Source organism: Cystoisospora suis (assembly GCF_002600585.1).
Source record: "Cystoisospora suis strain Wien I chromosome Unknown contig_810, whole genome shotgun sequence".
NCBI lineage: Eukaryota > Apicomplexa > Conoidasida > Eucoccidiorida > Sarcocystidae > Cystoisospora > Cystoisospora suis.
Genome location: NW_027153611.1, coordinates 65303 through 85908, shown reverse-complemented (window position 1 = coordinate 85908; position 20606 = coordinate 65303). Strand labels below are relative to the sequence as shown.

The window sequence follows — 20606 nt, the reverse complement described above, 5'->3', positions numbered from 1 at the left end:
CCAGCACCTACTTCCCTAACTTTCTGCGTGTGTGTAGTAGAACCGGTGTCTGAAGAAGGAGCGATGGTGTCTCTTCTTTTAGTGTTTTTCGTGGCACACTCCTCAGGATCGACCATCGTCTGCCTGCATGCGCAGCGTGTGGAGATATATATATATACACTTCTGGTAAAGGTTTACGTCTTGGTGTCATGCTGCTACAGTGTGCGTGTCTTGTTGTAGTCGGCGGTAACACCGGCTATGCGTGATTTCGAAGGACATCTCCGTGTAGCTCAATTTTCGTAGAGGCCATGCAGGGTAGGTACTCGGTGTAGATCGACCGGTGGCTGGTAGTGACAGCCCGCTGCCCACTGTTTCGGCCGTGCCGCCATTGCTATTGGTAATGCAAGGACGCTGCGTTAACTGATATTGAAGCTGAACCTTCGCAGTGGATTGTCTGGTTCAGTATAGCCGCAGCACTGAAATGTATTCGACAAAGCTGTGCAGATGCCTCTTTTTTCTTTCCTTACGTCTTTCTTTCTCGTCAAGATGTGTAGTCACCTGGAGCGCGGGCATTGTTATAACCATACATACATATAGGCAAAAGGTGAGTTCTATGGCTGTCCGAGAAATTCCTCAAGTTGCAGTCGGGTGTAACTACATCGGCTAGATTTGATTCTTCGGGTCGGTCGTGATGGTTGGTTTGCAGGTACTTTGATGTCCATATTGTCGGCTGACGTGCTCGTTGTGAAGACGGGAAGTTGCGGCAATCCAATGGCATTAGTCGAGGCTCTTTCTGCAGTGCTTGCTGGTGAGTAAATGTGCCAGTTTCGCATGCATTTCAATCCAGGTGGAGGTGTGAAGCAGTCTCTCCGGTACTAACGGCATACACCCGCCCGTTGTCGTGTCCACAGTGTGTGCTCGATACTCCCTTTCCTCACTTGTACACTTATACACCACAGGTCACCCTCGGCCTGAAAGTCCTTTTCGTTCTTCTGCCAGCGAGGAGTCTGGGGTTTGTTCGTCACCGCTCTTTCTGCAAATGCTCCACGGGCTCCGACTTCCTGGAGGGTTTTTGCTGCGAGGATCACCTGGCGTCGCCTACTTAAACAGGTTACAGGCGTTCATGGTGGTGGTGGTGGCGATCCATCCGCCGTTCCGTGATGACGGCCGTCAGTACGTGAGCCTGTGTGTGGATGGGTAGTTTGTTTGCTGTGTTCTTTCTTTTCACTGGGCATAACACGAGAATGTACAGCTGCTTGGCCTCTTGCCGTTTCCAGGGAGGGCGTTACATGCGGGATGCCTTCTGCGTGACTGTCTTGTCTTTCAGGATGTATCATTGCGTTTACGAGTAGTTGGAAACTCGCTCTTGTCATTCTGTGCTGCCTTTTTGTGCTTGGTCCGGCAAACATGATGCAGCAGCGCATCATGCATACACACGGTGAGACTTCGCTCCTTTTGAAGAGTGTAGCAGCTCCGCTTTACAGTTTTGGCTCAGACCATTGCATTCAACTACAATCTGCACGGCGGATCTGCTTTAGCAGTTTCTCTCTTTATGTCCTTGTGTGCACCTTGAGATGAAATGTCACGTAGCGGTGTGTTGATAGCAGCCGTTCGCGAGCTCCAGTCGGTCCGTGGGTTTTCGTCATGTACGGAAAGTCCGTCTTCGTTACGCCAGGGTGCCAGCTGAAGAGACACACACTCACTACTTAGTCGCGCTGTTTTCTAATCGTTCATGGCATCGACTTGCGGCGTAGCTATACCTGAATGGACATAGTTTCTTTTCTCTTCGCTCACTAGATGCAGCTGTATAGATAGAGGGGTGATGCTTTAAAGTACAGCGCCTAGAAGTGTCATCTACGTGCCGCTTCTCTCCACTTCGAGTCTTGCAATTACATCAGCCGCATGCACGCCTATGGGGTAACGCACTGCTGTACTGTGGCAACGTGATCTGGTCAGTAGCGCTACCGCGTGAGCAGGCGGAAGCGTCAGCTTCATCCTCGCGAGGTATCAAAGCATAACAAGTCGTGAAAAGGGAAGGGACTGGGTTCACGTAACGATGCGGTTATTTGACAGAAGGGTTGGTCTGGAGAACTTGCCACAGGCTTTTCTCCATGATTGCCGGTCTGTCTTTGTTGTATTGCTTGGGTCAGAGGCAGGTAGTGTACGTGAACAGATTGGTCTTCTAACGATCGGGTAGAAGGCCACCGATGGAGGTGGTTTATAACCGATCGCATGTGCGTGTATGAAACGCAGTGTCAGAAGATTCCCACGTGTATGTGTTGTTGTGTGTTCTCAGGTCACGATGAAGATGACAAAAAGGGTGGCAATAAGAAACGAGCATGTACTCCAGAACAAGTGATGAATGAGTCCGTCAGTGGCATTCGCGTCGTGTCCGCGTTTGGCTTGGAGCAGGTAAGCACCTTCGTCTGCTTTCTCTAAGCAGACCAGGTACCGTTTTACCCCCGTCCGACCCAATCATCATTGCACCTTCGCCTTCATGCGCGATTGAGCCAAGTTTAACGTGGAGTGAGTCATCGCTAGGGGTTGGTTGTGATCTTGCCGACTATTCTCGACAGACGTAGACAGTGCTTAGTCCGTTTCTCTTCGATCTTCGTCTCTTCGCAGTCTCTCTGGTCTCTTCACGGGTGTATTTTTCTCGTTTGTATCCTCTTTTCTCCTGGTTCCAAGCCTTTTCCTAGAACTGCGAAGGCGTGGCGTAGGGGCTGTTAACATGGTAATGGTGGCATTAGCCTACCCGCCCCGAAATGTCCATATACAGTTACTAGCTGCGATCATATTCATACCTTTTAAGGACTTGGAGAAGCTCGTGGTCGCGTTCGTGCGCACGGAACTGTGGAGTGCGAGCGCGCTCCTAGTGAGCCCAGTTCTTTCTCTTGTTGCAATAGGGTTGCTCACAAGGCTGAAGTCAGCTTGCGCCGGGATGTCTCAGTTGCTGTCATGTATCGTGAGCCGGTCAGGTGTGTGTGTGTGGTAATCTCCTTCATACAGCATTTCATCGACCTGTACAGAGAGAGCCTACATATGAGTCCTCGTGAGGAAGTGAAGCGCGCTCTCATTCCGGGTTTCTTCTGGGGCTTCAGTCAGGTATGCTCTCCGTTTAGTTCCGCTGCAGCGGAAGGCAAGGCACTGTCAGTGTTGCACCGAAGCTCTTCTGTCTCGCTTGCTCGTATATCTCCTTCCCGGGTGCTTTCTCGTGCACGCGCCCTAACCGTCTCGGTCAGTTCTGCGCGTACACCCCCAAACAAGCACCAACAGAACATCCTTCAGATATCGTTATTCACCGTCAAGAAACAGAATGAATAAAGCGATGTGTTCCTTGCCTTAGACCTCGGCACAGCATAGGTAGTCTTGCAGACTGGGGATGTGCGAGTTCAGGATTCCGACACACCGGGCGGTTTTCTACCTTGTACTAAGTCGTTGGGAGGGTCAGAAGTGCATGAGTGGCCGTCTCACGGGACTAAGAGGTTTGGATTCATCTGTTGACCTAATGCTGTGTGCACTGGGATCCATCCTCCCTCTGTGTGTCTTCGCTTCTCCAGTTCGTTCAGTTTGCCATCAACGGGTTGGGAATGTGGTATGGAGGGGAGCTAATTAAGGACGGCGCGAGAGCAACAGGTACGAAAGCTCTTCACCAGGTTAGATATCGCACGTGCAGAGGAAGTGCCTTGGTTGGGGTGTCCAAGTGCCGAGCAGCAGGAGGAATGCGTATTGGGAAGTGCTAATGGACGAACAGTTCTTTCCAAAGGGTCTTTTTCATTCGTGTACATCGAGCTTACAGACTCCACGAAAGTCGAGCGAGAGAGTGCGAAGTAGAAGTGGGGGTTCAGGAGTGGTTGACAGCGGAGTCGCATAGTCTTCAAGGAAGGATTCATCAACGCGCACTGAACTAACCAATCTCAGTGTCACGGGTGTCTCTATAGGAAGGTGTACAAGGGTCCTGGCTGATGGCGGCGCGGCTGAATGGTTCTGGAGTTCCTTATTTTCATGGAGGTTCGTATGTATCTCGTCGGTGGTCCTTTATCTTCGTTCAGACATCATGCAAGCTATTTTTGGTCTCATGTTCGCGGGGATGACCATCGGACAGACGGTGCTCTACTCAACGGGCGCGGCGAAAGCTCAGACGTGTGCTCAGCGTGTCTTTGGGCTTATTGACAGGGTATCGTTTGTCACGCTTGATACCCTTGTACAATAGAACAAATACGAATGATAGCGAGCTAGCCGATCGCTCCAGTTTCAAGTAGTATAATCCTACGTGTCCTATACTCCGATGGATGAAAGATGCAACCAGGATCAAGTAGTCACACCAGGGGATCTTTGCTTTCTTTTCGGAGCCACAGAGATGGTGGCAATAATTCTGTTGTACATTCTACCATCGCATTGAGGAATGTCTGCTGACCGCTTGGTTCGCACTTCGGCTTCAACACATGAGCGACCTTTGAGTGAAGACGTTACTGTTCTTCCTGCAATCCAGATAGTAAAAAAGTTACCACACCTGGATCCCTTTTCTCGCAGCGAAGTGATGTCGTATGGTTCTCGACCGACAAGCGGAGACAAATCTACGGTGGCGAAATTAGAATACCCCGTCATCAGCTTCTTACAGTCGATTTTCAAAGTTGCTTACAAGAGAAAGAAGAAAGCTCGTTTCTTCAGTGTACAGTTAGGCCCTCCGGCTGCAGCAGCGTTTCCTGCTTCACACATACAAGCAGCTACCAGAACTCACCTGCTCCGCCTCCACGTATTCGTGGTTCCTTTCCAGGTAGAGTTTGCGGGAGAAAAAGTAAGAAATCTCTTCTCTTCGTGATTTTTCTTGTGGTTCTGCAGCCATCAGCTATAGACGCTCGAGATCAGGGCGGACGGCGGTTCGACGGAGAGAAGAAAGCAGTTGACGTTGAATACAACTCAGTCAACTTCCGATACCCCACCCGCCCGAACATTCCGGTAAGTTGTCGCAGCGTTTTTCGATATGTTTGTATCGTCTGTCTCCATGGCATGCTATAGTACGCTTATACCTACCTGGGGGCGTCCCCGTTCTTCGGTGTGGTTGCCGTTGTACGAGGTGACTCGCGAGATTCTTTTGTTACTCATCAGCTTGCTGCTTCTTGTTTGCCTAACTAGCTCTGATATATGTATATATATATATCGAGACTACATGGAAGGTATCAAATTGTAGGAAGCTTTTTTGTCCGTGATGGGCGCCTGTGGTTTCCGGGCAGTCGCATCGCTTTGTGGCTGGCATATATGGCTCCACCCGTAGTCTCGGTTGGTGTCGTTGCTACGCGGGGGGGGTGGTGGCTAGAAACTGGACGTGTGATCACGACTCTCAAACAAGTGTGCTCTGCTCGGTCTCCGACTCGGACTGGGAAGGGAGCTAAGTTGAGGGTCGCCTGAGACCCCAGCACCTCCTTGGCGCGTTCACGGCCTTGAAAGAGAAGGAGCGGTGGGGGGTGCTTCCTTTCCATAGTTGGCATCGACAAGAGTTCCTCACTTCAGAGGTTTCGGCAGTGCGGGGTACGGAGGGGCAAAGTGCATGTCCGCTTGTGTGTACTGTGAAACAAATGCACAGGTGTATCGCAATTTAAGCTTCAAAATCAATGCGGGGGAGACAGTCGCACTTGTTGGTCAATCAGGTTGCGGGAAGTCTACGGCCATTCAGCTGCTGGTGAGAGTCAAGGAATGTAGGACTGTGTTCGGTGCTACTGAGTGTGTTGTCGGGGTTTGGCGGCGCTCCGACTATCTCGAGGACATGAGCATGATAGCTTTGTAGGACTGATGATTAGTTAGCTTTGTCACGAATGAGGCAATTGAAACCAATCCTGCGCCTGTAATCTTATCGTGTTAGAGAGAAGCGCAGATAAGGTGTTCAGGATAGTAGCGATTGAATTTTTGAAAGAGTGACCTCTGTGTCCGTAGTTCCTCACATACGCGTATCTGCGTCAGTAACAAGTCGCGCTTCGCTTCCTCCGCAAGTGTGCGCGCCGTGCGGTTTCTTGAAAGAAGAAGTCGTCTCCGCACGAACGTAGTTTGTCGGTCTGCATGTCACCGTTCCGGAGGAAGGATCACTACCTCCGCATGCATCGATGGGGACCAGGAGCTGTATCTTTCGTGTACAAGTACTGGTGTTTTTGCTTTTCGTGGGGACAGTTTCTGTTCACCTGATACTTGGTAAGGCGTATGAGCCGTCGGACAGTCCGAAAGCGTTGAGCACTTTAAGGTGTAGAGCAGTCAGTGAAGAGTCGTACATACGTTGCTGGAGTAATGTGACTGTATCTTCATGCTACGACGACGTAGAGATACTTTCACTACGCACGCTAGAGCCAGTGCTGGGCAACTAACGAAGTCAGCCAGCTAGTCTTGCCGAGTTTCTGATTTGCTTTAGGAACGGTTCTACGATCTCAAGCACAGCGTTACAATAGGGAAGGCTATTACAGACCCCCCCGTGGGGAGCAGCAGCACCGCGATGGGCACGGGTTTGACTTCAGCCAAAGTGGCTCCACAGGAGAAAGGCACAATGGAGGGAAAGACTCCTCAGAAGCAGCGCGGGGAGCGTCATGGTGGCTCTATCACGTTCGACGGTACTTGCCTGAGAGAGACGAATGTCAGGTAATCCTTCGAATTCGATGCTCCTGGGGAGATGGCACTCGGTGACTTTCAGAATCTGAGCAGCTCGGTCTACGCGTGTGCACAGATTAGTTTGCGCGTTCTGATCGTTGGCGCCAGTGGGCGCTCGGAAAGATACTTAGCCAAAGCCCGTGTTAGTTCACCGCGGGGGCGCCAGGCGAGATGGGACTGCGGAGGGGGTGCAAGCAAAAGAGAAAGAGACCCGCTGCTTTGTGCGCCGCCGCAGGGTAAAGATGTGGTTATATCGTGTGGATTTGGATGGAGCATTCGATCTCAGTTCCCGGGTCTGGCCGGATGGGCATTTCTTTCTTCGACTACAGCAGGGCAACAAGAAACACACACAGAAAACGGCTATTGTGTGTAATCTTGTGTGCAGCTCCTTGCGAGAACAGATGGGCTTAGTCGGGCAAGAACCCGTCCTGTTCAACATGACAATTGCGGAGAACATCCGTTTCTCATACCCGCAGGCGACAATGGTAGGGTGTAGGGAAAGTCAGAAACCTTCACTACAAGCATGCGGCAGTGGCGACTCTTTCTATGCGTAGTCAGGCAGCGATTACACTTGAATCAAGACGTTGCTGCAATAGCTAGCGTCGCTTTCCTCGGAGATGAGACCTGATTGCAGGTTGCGTTTTAAGCATGCGTGACGGATGGGAGCCACTTCTAAGGACATGGCTGGAAGCTGTTCCCGACGTGATTCCCGTACAGCATCACATGAGACAGCAGAAGTTGCGTTGTATGTGTGCTGTATCGTGTTGTCATCTAGCAGTGTGAGATGGTTGATCACGTCCCGTTACGGGCTTTACTTTTATTCGGAATTCATTTTTTTCTCTGGAGACTATCTTTAGAGATCTTCAAAAGACAAAGCATAGAATGAAGGACAGAAAAAAGTTCCCAGCTGAGGTCTCCGAGAACTGCCACGTTCAGCTTGCCTCTGAAGCAAGGTTGTCACGTTTTTCGTTCGTTTGCATTGCATGCAGGAGGAGATAATTGAGGCAGCAACGCGGGCCAATGCTGATGCATTCATCAAGTCGTTTCCCGCTGGCTTTGACACAGTCGTTGGACGAGGGGGAGGTCAGCTCTCGGGCGGCCAGAAGCAACGGATTGCCATTGCAAGGTAAGCGAGCTGACATCTTTCTGTGTTTGCGCTCGGTCAGCTGTGGACAGTTCCACTGGGTTCAACAGGTCTTCTTTCAGCACTGAAGCTCACTCGTAGAAAATGTCTGTAGCGAACGGAAAACGAGGTTACGGCGAAGGTGGAACAGACGCTATTTTGTTCTTTACGTGCTGATTTTGAGGCCCCAGCTGACTCTGCAGCAGCGCTCAAGGCAACTGGATCCTTAGGGATATGTTTTAATACAACAAGGAGGATTAAGCTCTGAAAGCCAGAGGGCGCTGAGCATTGACAACTGAGACGATAAGCGGGGCGTATAACTACTTTCTAGGGCATGGGCCTACACTAATGCATCTTTGTAGTCTCTTGGCATAGAGTCGTACTCATAGCTGGGTTGTGGCGGACACGTACAAACCCGAGTGGTGTACATGTAAACGTCATCTCCGGGCGCTTTTTCTGACGTCGCAAGAATGAAGTGTTGTATCGGTGGTCCAGTTTTCCTTGATCTGCGTCGCCCAGATACAACTGTAGGGAGCTGAGCTGGCAGCGAGGGGAAAAGTGCGAATGACCCTTGGGGTAGCGTCGGCGGGAGACGGAGACACTGTTTCTATAACCATTATTACTGGGTGTCTGCGGGTATCTCCTAATTCAGGCCATGTCCTGGTATAGGTGCACGGGGGGGAAGGTGTTCTTGCCTCTGCTTCGTATTTGCATTCTCTAACCAGTTTCGACACAGTGCCTTCCCGGATGGTAGTTTTATTATAGCATCGAGTATGGCCGTCCTGCTATTGCAGAGCTCTTGTGCGGAAGCCTCGAGTCTTGCTGTTGGATGAGGCAACCTCGGCGTTGGATGCAGAGGCCGAACGTCAGGTGCAGAAGACACTGGATGAGCTCGTGGTCAGCGGACATACGCACAGCACTGTGATCGTCGCACATCGCCTGTCCACAGTGAAGAACGCAAGTAAGAAAACGCAGTCTTCGGTAGTGCCAGCTGACAAAGGGGCAACAACGCGTATGCTCCTTGCCCGTGTGGGTGGCTTCCTGATGACAGAGCCAGCTGGATCCTGAACGCAGCTCACTGGGCCCCATTCTTTAGTGTGTATGAGCTGTAAAAAATTGGTGGGAACTCGCGCGTGCACAAGAGTTTCGGCGCAGCAAACCTGAGGGGGGGGAGGAGGTTTCGCTTACTTTCGTAGGAAGGTAGCCGGGGCAAAACAGTGACAATAGTATCAGTATATACGCGGACTACAGAACCGTCCTGCCGATCCTATAGCGAATCGAGCCACGGTTGTTGGTCTCGGCCAGCAGCCCGTTGTTCACTCTCGGGAGGGAGGGTACAAACGGGAATCCAGAAACACACCATGGACGATTTTCTACAGCAGGACCGTACTCTCCTTGGCAACCGTACAGGCCACTTGTGTGCCCATGTTTGGCCAAAGCGAGAACTGAATTCGTAGTACTCTCTTTTTAGAGACAAAAAGAAACTGCTGCACGAGATCCTCGTATTCAAGTGCATTGCTTCGGTGTCTTTTTGCTTTCTGCCTTCGCGGAATACGGCATCCGGACGCGCGTACCCACGCCTCTCCATAGTCGCCGTGGCCGCAGCGATTCGTGCGGTGAATGTCGCTCACCCAAGCATTTGCTGGGCTCGGTAGACAATCAGCCGGGTACTTTACCGTATTGTGGACAGCTCGCAACCTGTAGAGCAGCGGAAAGCACGGCAGTGAAAACCGTCAGACCAGAGGAACCGTGGCGCGTAGATTTCGTTACCGTTCTGCTTTGGATGTTTAATAGACTGCGAATGACAGCGCCTTTTTTACCTCTGGTGTGAACTTCCCTTTCAGACAAGATTGTGGTGTTGAGCAATGAAGACGGACGAGGAAGCCGTGTTGTCGAGGTTGGAAGTCATGACGAGCTCATGAAGATTCGTAATGGAGTGTACCGGCAGCTCGTCAACGTGGCACGATATTCAGGCCCAGACGCATGAGCTCACACCTACGGGGAACGACGGAGTGGCCTCGACGGAGCAGCACACTTTCAAAAAACATACAGAGCCCACTGGGTGGCCCCGGCACTTCTCTTTGAGGCTTGGCCGATGCTGCGCTCCACATAGGCCTGCCTCCAGATGCCACCTGTTCCACCGGCCGACGCTTTGATTGGAAGAGGCCTGAAGCCGGCCTTGCTCTGATTACACTGTGGTTGTCGGCGGCAGGTGTATCGCGGTGGCCCGATGTTCTGCACTTGGGTTCTCCCGAGCTGGCCGCAAGGACCGGTTCTATTTTTTTGCTGATTTTGCAGTGGTGCTTCCGCGCTTTCTGTAGATTCCCTGTCGGGCGGTCCTACCTGTCTTCTTTAATATAGATCAATCGATCTATTTGCCTGGCCGGACACAACGGATTTTAGCTACATACCACAAGGATGCGGAACTGGTGTGGCCTGTGCTTCACGAGCATGTCAGACAATGACAGCGAGGGGCCCCTGGGCGTGGACGTGGTCCGCAAGTTTTTTTTGCTCTTCGCTTACACGTGTAGGAAGATTCTGTCTGACAGGATGGAAGGTACCAACAAATTTGTTTATTGCGTCAGTTGCACGTATGCACCCGCTGTTCGTGGGACAATCTATGAGTGGTAGTGCTCCAGTTTCATGCAATTTCGCAGTTGCGGAGGTAGTCAGGAATGTCTTTTTTATTCGTGTCCCCTTTGTAGCAGCTCCCTTTCTGTGTTTGCCGACATGCGGGGCGGACAGGCGCTTGGGCAGTGCTGTGTTCGTATTGGCGGCCTCCGAGACTAAGCCAGGGGTGTTTTATGTGTCAGGAGGGGGGCTGGCTTGACACCACTGCCGGTGCCCCGTTGGTACAGTGGGGCAGTGGCGAGGTAAGCTCGTTGATGTATGTTACTCATTGCGTACAGTGCGTGTCCTTCGATTATAGTGCAGGAAGCAATAACAACCACGTGTGATTCACAATCATTGCTGTAGGGACGTGCTGTTGTAGGACCCGTCCTCAGAGAGCGCAGTTATGAGGCGAGGACGTGGCCGAGAATCGCCAACGCTTCAGCAGTCTTCCAGGAGTTTCTCCGTATGCTTCAGTAGACCCGCGGTGTGGCGTTTTGATCTCTGCTAGGACTGGACACACGGTTCCCGGGTGTTAGAGTCTGTACGCCTATCAGTGCCTGTTGCTGAACTGACAATAGGCAAAAGAAATAGTTCGACTCGGTCCGCCCCAGTAGATTTGTGTTAGCCCAGACTTGAGCAGATTACACTAGTTGCTGCACATGGGAGTGCGAGACAAACGGTTGTTTGAGCAGGATACTTTTCAGGGCCTAGCGTAACCAGGGAAATTGTCCGCCGTGACCACGTCAGGCAATAGCCCCGCTCGGCATTGTAACCGGCGCATCCCACAGAACTTCTCGGCAGTTCCTTCTGGCTCCAGGACAGCCCGCGGAAGAAAAAGCAATATCCCACTCTGGCTGCTGGCCGCCCATTTCCGTGTCCACATTTTCAAAACCCGGCCAGGACCAGGACTGGGTTTGCCGAGTTGGGCTGATGAAAGAACCCACACCAGGGGGGCACGAGGTGTATGACCGAAGAGTCTGCTTCAGTGGTGATCTATTCCGGGAAAAACCTCTGTCCAACTGTCGTCTAACTTAGCACAGCGCTGCCTTCTTCCGGTCGGTGACCGGCCTGGCGACGAGGGCGCTAGGGTCGACTGGGTCCTTCGAATTGTTTCTGACGACGGAGGCAGCCTAGAAAGCGTGCCTCCTGACGGCGGACACCATTGGGAAAGGAAGGTCGCTTAGCAAGTAGTGCGGCCAGGAAATCTTGCCCACTTGCTGGCGAGTAGTATGTACTTTCGCGAATACACCGGATGTTTGTACGCCCTGAACGGCAGGGGGCAGCGAGGTTTCTGCTGATGCTCCGCGACAGGAAGTCCGAGTAGTTGATAGCCGCAGCAGCGGGAAGCCACACTCTGCAGCGTGCGCGGGCTGGAGAGCTTCAGGAAGGTTTGCATGAGGGTACTTGTCAATCTCCCCTCGCGTACTGGAGAAGCGACACACGAAACGGGATGCCCATGGGGGCCGTAGCCTTGAAGTGCTGTGCAGGGTCGGAAGATAAGGAGTGTGCACAGAAAGAGAGGCGAACTACCTTCTACACAGGCACAGGAATGGACGCCGGGGCCAGACGGGTAGCGGCCCGTGTCGGCACCACCGGGCGGCCGACCACCCCGCAACCACTGCCGACGGAGGAAGAACACCACATCTGGGGGGGTACCTCAGCGGCGTTTTTCCAATTGTCGGTGTAATCTACCAGGCCGGCTTCTTCTGTAACTGGACAGCCGTAGCAACCAGCAGGCGCTCTACAGCGACTTTGTGAACCAGCACCAGCCCTGTTCGTGGGCTGTCTACAACGCGTCCCTCTCGTAGTGAAGTTAGTTGGTTTTTCCTTGTTTTCCCAAGGGACGGGGGCGCTCTCTTTCACCAGACCATCCCTTTCCAGGTTCGTATCCGCCATCCGGTGCCCGCTGATGACGGTCGTGACGTCCATACAAAAATGACGTGTCCGCCTTTGCTTCAGCAGCGCCTGTGAGTAAAACGGATCGGGGTGAGTCGCGCGGCTTTCAGGTCCGCATGCATCTTTCCAAGTCGAAACTAACTAGGTTTCGACAGGAGCACTCTTCCAGTATTTTGAATTCATTTACCTCGTGTCAACCCCTGTTGTAAACACGGGAAGTCATTCGAGCTCGGCCTTTGCCGTCTCCAGCCCCCCTCCCGTCGGCCGACTGTTAGAGGTGGATCCATTTCCACTTTTTCGCCATCCGATCCGCATTTGAAGAGAACAAAATTCCGGCTCCGGCAGCTTGAAAACTGCCCCGTGTCACGTAGACAACAGATCAGCTGGATATCTGTCCGAGCAGCGCACTTGCTGCAGACAAGTTTCTGTTCACCCGCTTTAAGATAGAGTGCCGTGACCAAGCCACCCATCTCCCCTCGAATTTCCACGGTTTTTTTTCTTTTTATGTACGCACCGCGGACAGCGGTATGCTTAACGGGGGCAGCCCCTCTTGCGGTGTCGGTGTTAGGCTTCTCAGTTTAGTCCGTACCGTCTTCCTCTCGGCGTACGTGGGTGCCCTCCTTGAAATATTGAGTGCAGAATTTCGCTCCAGGGGGCATATGTACGGGTTGTGCGCGGTTGCCACAGGACCTCTCCTGTCCTGAATATATACTGTTTCTGGTGTCACGAGAAGTCGGTAGCGGTGGACGCTTTCCCCGCCTTCTTTCAAACCGTCGGCGCTGGTGACTTTCCTGCTGGCTCGACACCTTCTTTATTTTCCTGTGGTTTCTTTTGTCAGTCTTACGGCATCAGGTCCGTCTGCTGGCCCGTAAGCGTCGTGATTGGCACGGGAATGCGGGAGCGTGTCGGATTCTCCGTTTCTTGTCTACACGTCTATGTTAATCCGTATCCACAAGCTGGGAGACAAACTCCTGTACTTGCGATGGTAGGGCGGGGCTTGATCCTTGACCCTCACCAGGGGACGGTCTCTACACTGTGTCCGTCTACGGCAGTATCACGTAGGGATCGATTTCAGGATTTTGAGTGGAAAACCTCTTGCGAGAACCGATTCCTAGTGGCCCCCAGAGAAGATACAGATGCAGGGGACGTACAAGATGTCGGCAGGACATTAGACAGGGAGACTTTCCTTTCACCAAACGGAATACGGCAAAAAACATCATTTTCCTTTCTTCGGTCCCTTCTGCTGGTCTCTTTAGCCGTCTTGGCTTTCTTCCATACCACCTATACACCGCGTCTTTATCAACGTAGTCGTGGAAGAGGAGTCTCGCTTTTATGTCACTTTCGTGTCCATTTTTCATCTTTGCGTCTGTCTCCTTCATTTTTCTCTTCCCGTACTTCTGATGCGAATTCCTTCACTCACGGCCATGATCCTTCTTCACACTTCTCCTCAGCAGAAAGAGTCGTGGCTCCTTTTTCTTCATCTCCTTGTCATCTGTCCGGCGAAAGATCAGCGGCATCCGCTGGATGGGGTCCTTTTCTGTTTGCTGCCGCTTGGCTAGATGAAGAGGAAATCTTTTTCCAGAAAGATTCAGAAGATGACTTGGCAGATGAATACAGTACAACTCTAGACGCCTATTCACCCACTTCCCCACGGGAGAGCCCTGTCGATCGGGAATGTCTTGATCCACAGTCTGAAGACAAAACCTCTCTTAAAGAGCCAGACAATGCTGGCGCCCGTAGCATTCTGAAAACTGCGATAAAGAAGCGTGACGATGGCCAGGTCGCTGCTCTGTTGACTGGTGGTGTAAGGCGTCAATGGGGGCTGACAGCTGGACAGAAGGCACGCTGTGTTTTCGCTTTGCTGCGGCAGTTCCGACACACACCTAGGTTCAGTTTAGATCAGCCGGAAAAAGGGGTCGAAAACGGGCGGGAGATCCCCCGTAGCAGTAGTAGCCACGGAAACGAGGTGGAAGTGTTTTTCACAGGAGAAGATGGTGCGGATTATGGTGAGGAAGGACGTTCTAAAGGACACGGGTCTCCCCCGAGCTCTGAGGGATACTCTATCGTTGCTGAGGAAGAAGGCCTTCTTGATTTCGATGGCGAAGAAGGGGGAAGGCGAAGACAAGATGATGTCCAACCTAAGAACGGACGTCTATCACAGCTAGGAAAAGTTGCCTGGACCGCTGCTATCAGCGGTGCTATTGTTGCGGGAGCCGCCGGGTCAACGGGAGATGCAATGGGTATGTGCGGCGGGAAACTGAAGTCACTTTGGAGTTTCGTACGGTGTGTAGAATCTTTACTCTTGCATATTTACATGTAACTGTATATAGTCATTCAATCTATAGGCCCACAGGCCGTATCTCCAGGCCTATGTGTCTACTTGTAGTCAAGCGGCGCCGGGATCGAGCTCTCACACGCTCCTACGTTGTCACGTGTGAGTCCATACAGACCCAAGCATGTACCCGGGTAACTAGATTTCCCGGAGAAACAGGGGGTGTAGGGTCAAATGGATCGAGACCATGTACCAGACCAGTCAAGAACGCAGCCAACAGCTGCCAAGCTCACCTATCCCAGTGCATCAACCGACAAGGGTGTAGAGATGTTAACGCTCCGACCTCAGGTCACAAGATGGCAGTTCCTTAATACTGCTGTTGGTTGGTGATGAGGCAGAAAGTCTTTTTCAGGCTGATAGTACCCGACCCCCTTCCTGCGATGCAGAAGGGAGAAGGAAAGGCTCGAATAACTTGCGTTTGTCGGATGAGCTCTGCTGTACTGGTTCGCTGGATTTCTTTACGTTGTAAGGTGGTCTTGGGACAGGTAGAGATAGATGGAAGGAGGTGGATAGATGGACACAGAGAGATAGAGAAAGTCGACGATGGATAGGCTGCATGAATGCATGGATACACGTGAACAGATAGTCAAGCCATTTTTCGGCGCATACCTCCGTGATGGTCCGTGACAGGGAAGGGCGGAGTGATACCGACGGACGTTGTCGATGATAGGTTTCGTTGGATGATGCTTGGCGGTAAAAGACGCCGCCTTGTGTTGTTCATTCTCCTCGGTTCTTCGGATGTATCTGGTGCTTTCAGCAGAGACCCGGGCGGCAACCTGGGTAGGCGAGCCGGTAGCTCTGAGAAGCGGTAAGCCAGACAGCGGAAGGGATGTAGCCAGGAACGGTACATCTTCTCGACCTTAACAGAAGGGCATGGAGATTGTGCTTTCGTTAACACCCCTCAAGGGTAGATAACTTCAGAATCATAGTAGATACCCCGCAATCAGAATGGACGTCGGTCACCAAGTGCTGACAAAGAGGCCTCTCCATCACTGGATCCCTGTCCAAGACGCGGAAGGGGACCTGAGCGGGTGCTTTTCACTAGGATCTCTCTAGGGATGAGCAGATGTTCTCAGGCTGTTCTCTTCCCACAGTTTGGTAGTGTTCAGCTTGTCTCACAATGACGCTGTCACCTCGCGTGCATGGACAAGGTGTGAGGGGAATCCCCGTCCGGGCCAGTTTCGCTGGAAGGCAGGCAGTGGAAATAAACTCTCATATTCGCAATGCCAACAGGGGTTGTTCTGTTTTTACTTCAAGGCAGAACACGTTGGTTTCCTATACCCGCTGATCGAGAGTATGACCTGATGACTCACAGGCTACTCGTGTCGGGCGGAGACGAAAGGCAACCTTACTGTAGTGCATATGGCTTCGACAAATGCTTCCAGCATGTCACAGTGAGCAGTCTGTGGCGGCACGGCGCAGACGAACCCGTTTTTTATCGGAGCCCTCTTGGTCTTCATATTTGGAGCATTCGTCGTCCATGCTGTGTAGGCTAGACCCTTTGTTTGAGAGCGAGAGGGAAACCAAGCCCTGTGCACACTCGTCTGAAAAGTTTCTTCTGAAAGAGTTCTGAGCGAAGTATCTTTTCTCCGCGTGCCTGGAACGCCTGTCTGTGTTTTCGTATCTCATTCTCCGGATAGACGTAGACACGGGTGCCTTGTTGGACACCCTTTATTTCTTCCTCCTCTCTCGCTGTATGTGAATCTTTCAGGCGTGTTCTCAATGAGAGGCGACATGGTCGACGGTTTCTTTCCATTCCGTGAGTAAAAAAAGAGATGTCAGAACGGCTTCATACTAAAAGGTTGATTACACGGGTCAAAGCGCATGCTTCTTCATGGGTGCACAGGCAGATGATATCTGCAGTGAAAAACACGTATTGCCGTATATCAGCTCAACTGCTGTCTTGTTGCTGGCCAGCTCCTGAAAAGGCGCTCAGTGAGGTGCGATGCTCACTGTGTTGTTGCTGTCAGAAAAAAAGCACATAGAATACAGCACTCGTTAAACAAGCATGCATCGGTCTTTCTTGTAAGGCCTAACTACCCAGACAATCACGGAAAACACACCTTCTGGGCGCCAGGTGCTGTCTTGTGAAGAGGCCAGGTGAGTGAGAGTGAGGTGCATATGAACGCTAGGTTCTTTTTCAGCAAGCATGTTTCCTGCGTGTCTCCTCCTCTTGTATTCAGGGGAGCCTGACGGCGAAGTGTCTCCTTTCGTGGAAGACACATCGCAGGACACTCTTTTGAGTCAAGCCAAGCACTACATGCGAAACCCTGTATACCGCAGTCGACTGCTGCTAGGCGCAGGGGTAGCAGCGGGACTAGCCACCTTCCTCTGGTACTGGAAAAGAAAGCGAAGACAGAAACGTCACGGCTTCCGTCGCCGACGGTTAGGGCAAAGGTGGGACCTGGACACGTGCAGTTTTTCTTTTCGGCCAGACGAAGCAGCTCGTCTAAAGCTCATCTCCGGTCGCGTGTACGTAGAGGAAGTGCGTGTGTCGGCTAACCGATGGTCTCAACTCCTCCTGCTGGATTTCAAGACAACACCGTCATTGGCTGTGAGCTTTTGGCGTACGCTTTTCCGGAAGCCAATACGTCGTGTAGAATATGTCAAAATACCTACGCACACCTGTTTCTTTAATATCTCGCGATCCGAACAAGGGCCAGATGCGGACACAGCCCGTGTCGATCTTGTAGACCTTGCGTTCCGCGCCGCCGAGGTGGACCTCCGACAGCAAGGAAAGTTAGCTGGGAAGAAACGAAAAACACCCGGTGCTCTTTCCCACACTGACAAGCCTCCTAAGAAAAAGAATAGACAGAAGAACGTGACGAGGGAGGTTCTGCCTAAGAGGCGACGCGACGCAGGTGGGATAGAAGGTCAGATAGAAGAGGACGAAAAAGGAAGACACGGAAAACGAAGTCTTGACGGCCATAGCACTTTATCGAAACAGTCCGGGGTAGGCTCGTCAGCCCGCTCTCAGACTCAACGGTATGAAGAATATAACGATTATCCAGGCCGCGGCCTCCCTCGGAATGCTTCACACCCCTCTTTGTCTTCAAGGAAAAATGTGCATGAGCTGGAAAGTCTTCAACAGAGACAACGACAGATGAAGTCTATCTTGGAAAGTAACAGCAAAGACTCGACTCTGCTGTCGCACGCAATTCAGAGCGAGGGCGTCCATCCATCACTGGAGGAAGAGCCGATGGAGGGAAACAAAAGTAATGCGCAGGGATGGGAGCATGCGATCAGGAGGGTGGAGGAAGATGAGAGCACTGAGCAGCAGCATGGCACGCTCAAGAACTCGAGTCAAGAGGCTGATAGAGACGTGCATGACGGCGACGAAGAGTCGAGTAGCCATGTCGTTAGACGGCTACAAGGAGATGAGCTTGACGAGGTCCCAAATGAGATGGCATATGAAAGGTTCCTGGAAGGCTTACAAAAAAGGACTGATCGACTGACAAGAGCAGGAAAGGCGGGGTCGTTTTATGATACCATCGAGAGTCATGACGATCCTCAGTTTGCGATGGCGGTCTATGTGTATTTTAATCGCAGTCCAAGACCTCTATACTTCCCTATAGGACCTGGAAGACCTTGGAGGGCAGCCGATCGTGATGTTATCCTGAAGATACTAGAATCACGCAAACCTGCACTTGGCATGTGGTCTCAGATAGGAACCTGTTCCTATGCCTTCGTTCAGCCGTGGGGAGATGGAGTTGTTGTGAACCAGGTGCAGGTAGATTACGCCAACAGATCCCTCCGTGCCGTCCTGGAAAAAGCGACCCGATCAGCAAACCAGAAAAACAAACGATCTCGCGGAGGAACCACTTCTTTCCCAACCGCTACGTTGAGCTATCCTATAAAGACAGGGGTGCGATGTGATATGGACAATCCTCTTGATATCAGCGTCACTAGATCGGTCGCAACCTATGATGTCCGGAGAAGACCCCGCAACGCGAGTGGTGAGGACAAGAGGCAGAGATCGAAAGCGAAGGCTTTGAAGGTTAAAGTCTCTGCTGTCATTGTTGGTTTTCCTGAAGCGGCCGAGAGTTTGAACTACTTCATGCCCTTACCCCGTCGGACCCATCTTCACAGCATTCGTTCCCCCCTTTCACACGACTGAGGAAACAAAACGACTTCAGCTTAAGCAAAATGAAGGACCAACTGCTGAATCAGGAAAAAACCGTTCCTTCTAGTCATGTGGAAGCAACTCTGCCTCGAACAGAGCTAATGGTGTGTTATCCGATGGAAATGCAGAGGGGAAAGCTCCTGGTAAGGCATCTTAAAGGATGGGAGCCGTAGAGCGGTTGTGACAAGCAACTGAGGGCTTTTCTGTATGACACGATCTTTTTTACACACTTTCAAGGGCGTTGGTCGAGTTCTATGAAAGTTTGATAAGTTGCTTTTGCTGTGCCGCACCTGTACACACCCCTCAGCACTCGTTGGTAGCACGGTGTTGTTGTACACCTCTGTCAACAGATATGTAGGACACCCCAGACTGCAAAAAGGCAGCCAAATAGAGGGGAAGTTGTTGCCGCAGATCGCGTATGGGGTTTGCGCGCCTCGCGGCTGTCCGTTTGACTTGAAAAATGCAGCTACTGGGTTCACGCCTCCCACGTACAGAGACGGAAGCCCAGCTGCAACGTTCGACACGCGGTGGCGAAAGCTCCTGCATGTGATGACGCGTTTATTCACGCGAGGAAATTTTTGAATCTGTCCTGGCAAGGGGGAGGGATGTTACTCCGGTTTTGGGCCAAGGGAATGTTACCAGTCCGGGCCTGTCTCTGTGTCGAACTGACAGGAGAGGCTGGCCGAGGCAACAACGAGGTGCATAGCCCATTGTCACGTACATTCTGAAACCGGCAGGTTGCAGGATGCCATCCCGTTAGAACTTGTTCCCCATGGAAGGCAGTGCAATTTCGGGATGAGGGTGACAGGAAGCTTGCAGTGGGAGCTGGAGCCCCAGTGCGTGACTTCGGTTTATTTATTTGAAGGTGTACTGAACTTCAGTGGCGGGTGGCGAGGTGGCTGGCTGGTGGTGCCGCTGACGGGCGATCCTTTACGTTCGTGTCCATCAGGTCCTGTCAGAAAGTATTTCTACTACCGGACTAAGCCGCGGGCCAAACACATACCTTAGATGTTACTGTCGGCCTCCCTTGTCTTCTTCGAAGCGGAAAAGACGGAACAGAATTGCCGGGCCTCACGCTCAGACCAGGGCAGCGAACGGTGTTAGCCACGGGGCGCGTCACACACAACGGGTACTTTCTTTTTCGTACGCGTGTGCGTCTTATCAGTTTGATCCCACTGATGTCCAAAAAAAAGTTACTGTGCCGCAAAACATTGTTGGGAAGCTGTTGCAAGGACTTGGATCCCGTTTATCTCGATCTGCGATACCGCAGGTTACACACGTGATATCAGTATTGGCTGCTATCCGTCAGTAGCGAAGACAGTGAAAAGGATAAGCATCTGTCTTGGGGTGAGGGAGGACGAGAGTTGATTCCAGGCACGGAACACAAAGCTAATGTGAAGCCAGAAGGAACTTGCCTCTACTCACACGTCAGTGCCTGAGCGCCTGTATGAGACCGTCCACAAGCTGACCTAACTATGTGGGTTGAGATCGGGACAAGCGATGATTCGGTATATTCCATACGAGAAGCTAGGGAATCACGCACGCGACGCGACTGCAGCAGGGCTGCGGCTCCATCAGGCTACACGTGATGACCGCCTGGGACTTTCTCTACAAGGACGGCGATCCCCAAGCAAGGAGAAATTAGCAGCGTCTTGAAGCTACGCCTCTCATGCGGTACCTTCGGCTTAGAGGCATCCTTTCACTGAAAACTGTCAGCCTAGTCAGTTTGGAAGGCACTCCACCGAGAGTAAATTGCTCCACCGGGGGAACCTAGATGTCACTAGTTACTGTAAGTCTGGCGTCCTTGTATTACCGTTTGCTCGAACAAAACAGGAAGTGCCGCAACTGCTGTGCTTTTCCGCGCTGTGTCTTCACAAAGCGCTGCCCCTGTCATGACGCCGCCTTCAAGA

The 20606-nt window shown here is 52.0% G+C and overlaps 2 protein-coding genes across 2 annotated transcripts in view; both read left to right on the top strand.

Annotated features, from left to right (window-relative positions):
- The window catches only part of CSUI_001948 (abc transporter transmembrane region domain-containing protein), a gene marked incomplete at its 3' end in the record, with an annotated part of 24385 nt that extends 15692 nt beyond the window's left edge, over positions 1-8693 (top strand). Inside the window, exons 23-34 of the mRNA XM_068062151.1 lie at positions 686-787; positions 1307-1417; positions 2276-2391; positions 2989-3084; positions 3540-3615; positions 4032-4156; positions 4822-4938; positions 5564-5659; positions 6377-6600; positions 6995-7094; positions 7599-7735; positions 8527-8693. Of these exons, the coding sequence (XP_067925877.1) occupies positions 686-787; positions 1307-1417; positions 2276-2391; positions 2989-3084; positions 3540-3615; positions 4032-4156; positions 4822-4938; positions 5564-5659; positions 6377-6600; positions 6995-7094; positions 7599-7735; positions 8527-8692 (1466 nt within the window). The remainder of the gene's footprint in view (positions 1-685; positions 788-1306; positions 1418-2275; positions 2392-2988; positions 3085-3539; positions 3616-4031; positions 4157-4821; positions 4939-5563; positions 5660-6376; positions 6601-6994; positions 7095-7598; positions 7736-8526) is intronic.
- Positions 8694-12280: 3587 nt separating this feature from the next.
- On the top strand, positions 12281-19978 carry CSUI_001947 (uncharacterized protein). Its single transcript, XM_068062150.1, has 4 exons — positions 12281-14481; positions 15331-15381; positions 16285-16332; positions 16757-19978. The coding sequence occupies exons 1-4, from the start codon at positions 13134-13136 to the stop codon at positions 18688-18690; spliced, it is 3381 nt and encodes a 1126-aa protein (XP_067925876.1). The 5' UTR covers positions 12281-13133; the 3' UTR covers positions 18691-19978.
- Positions 19979-20606: the final 628 nt, after the last annotated feature.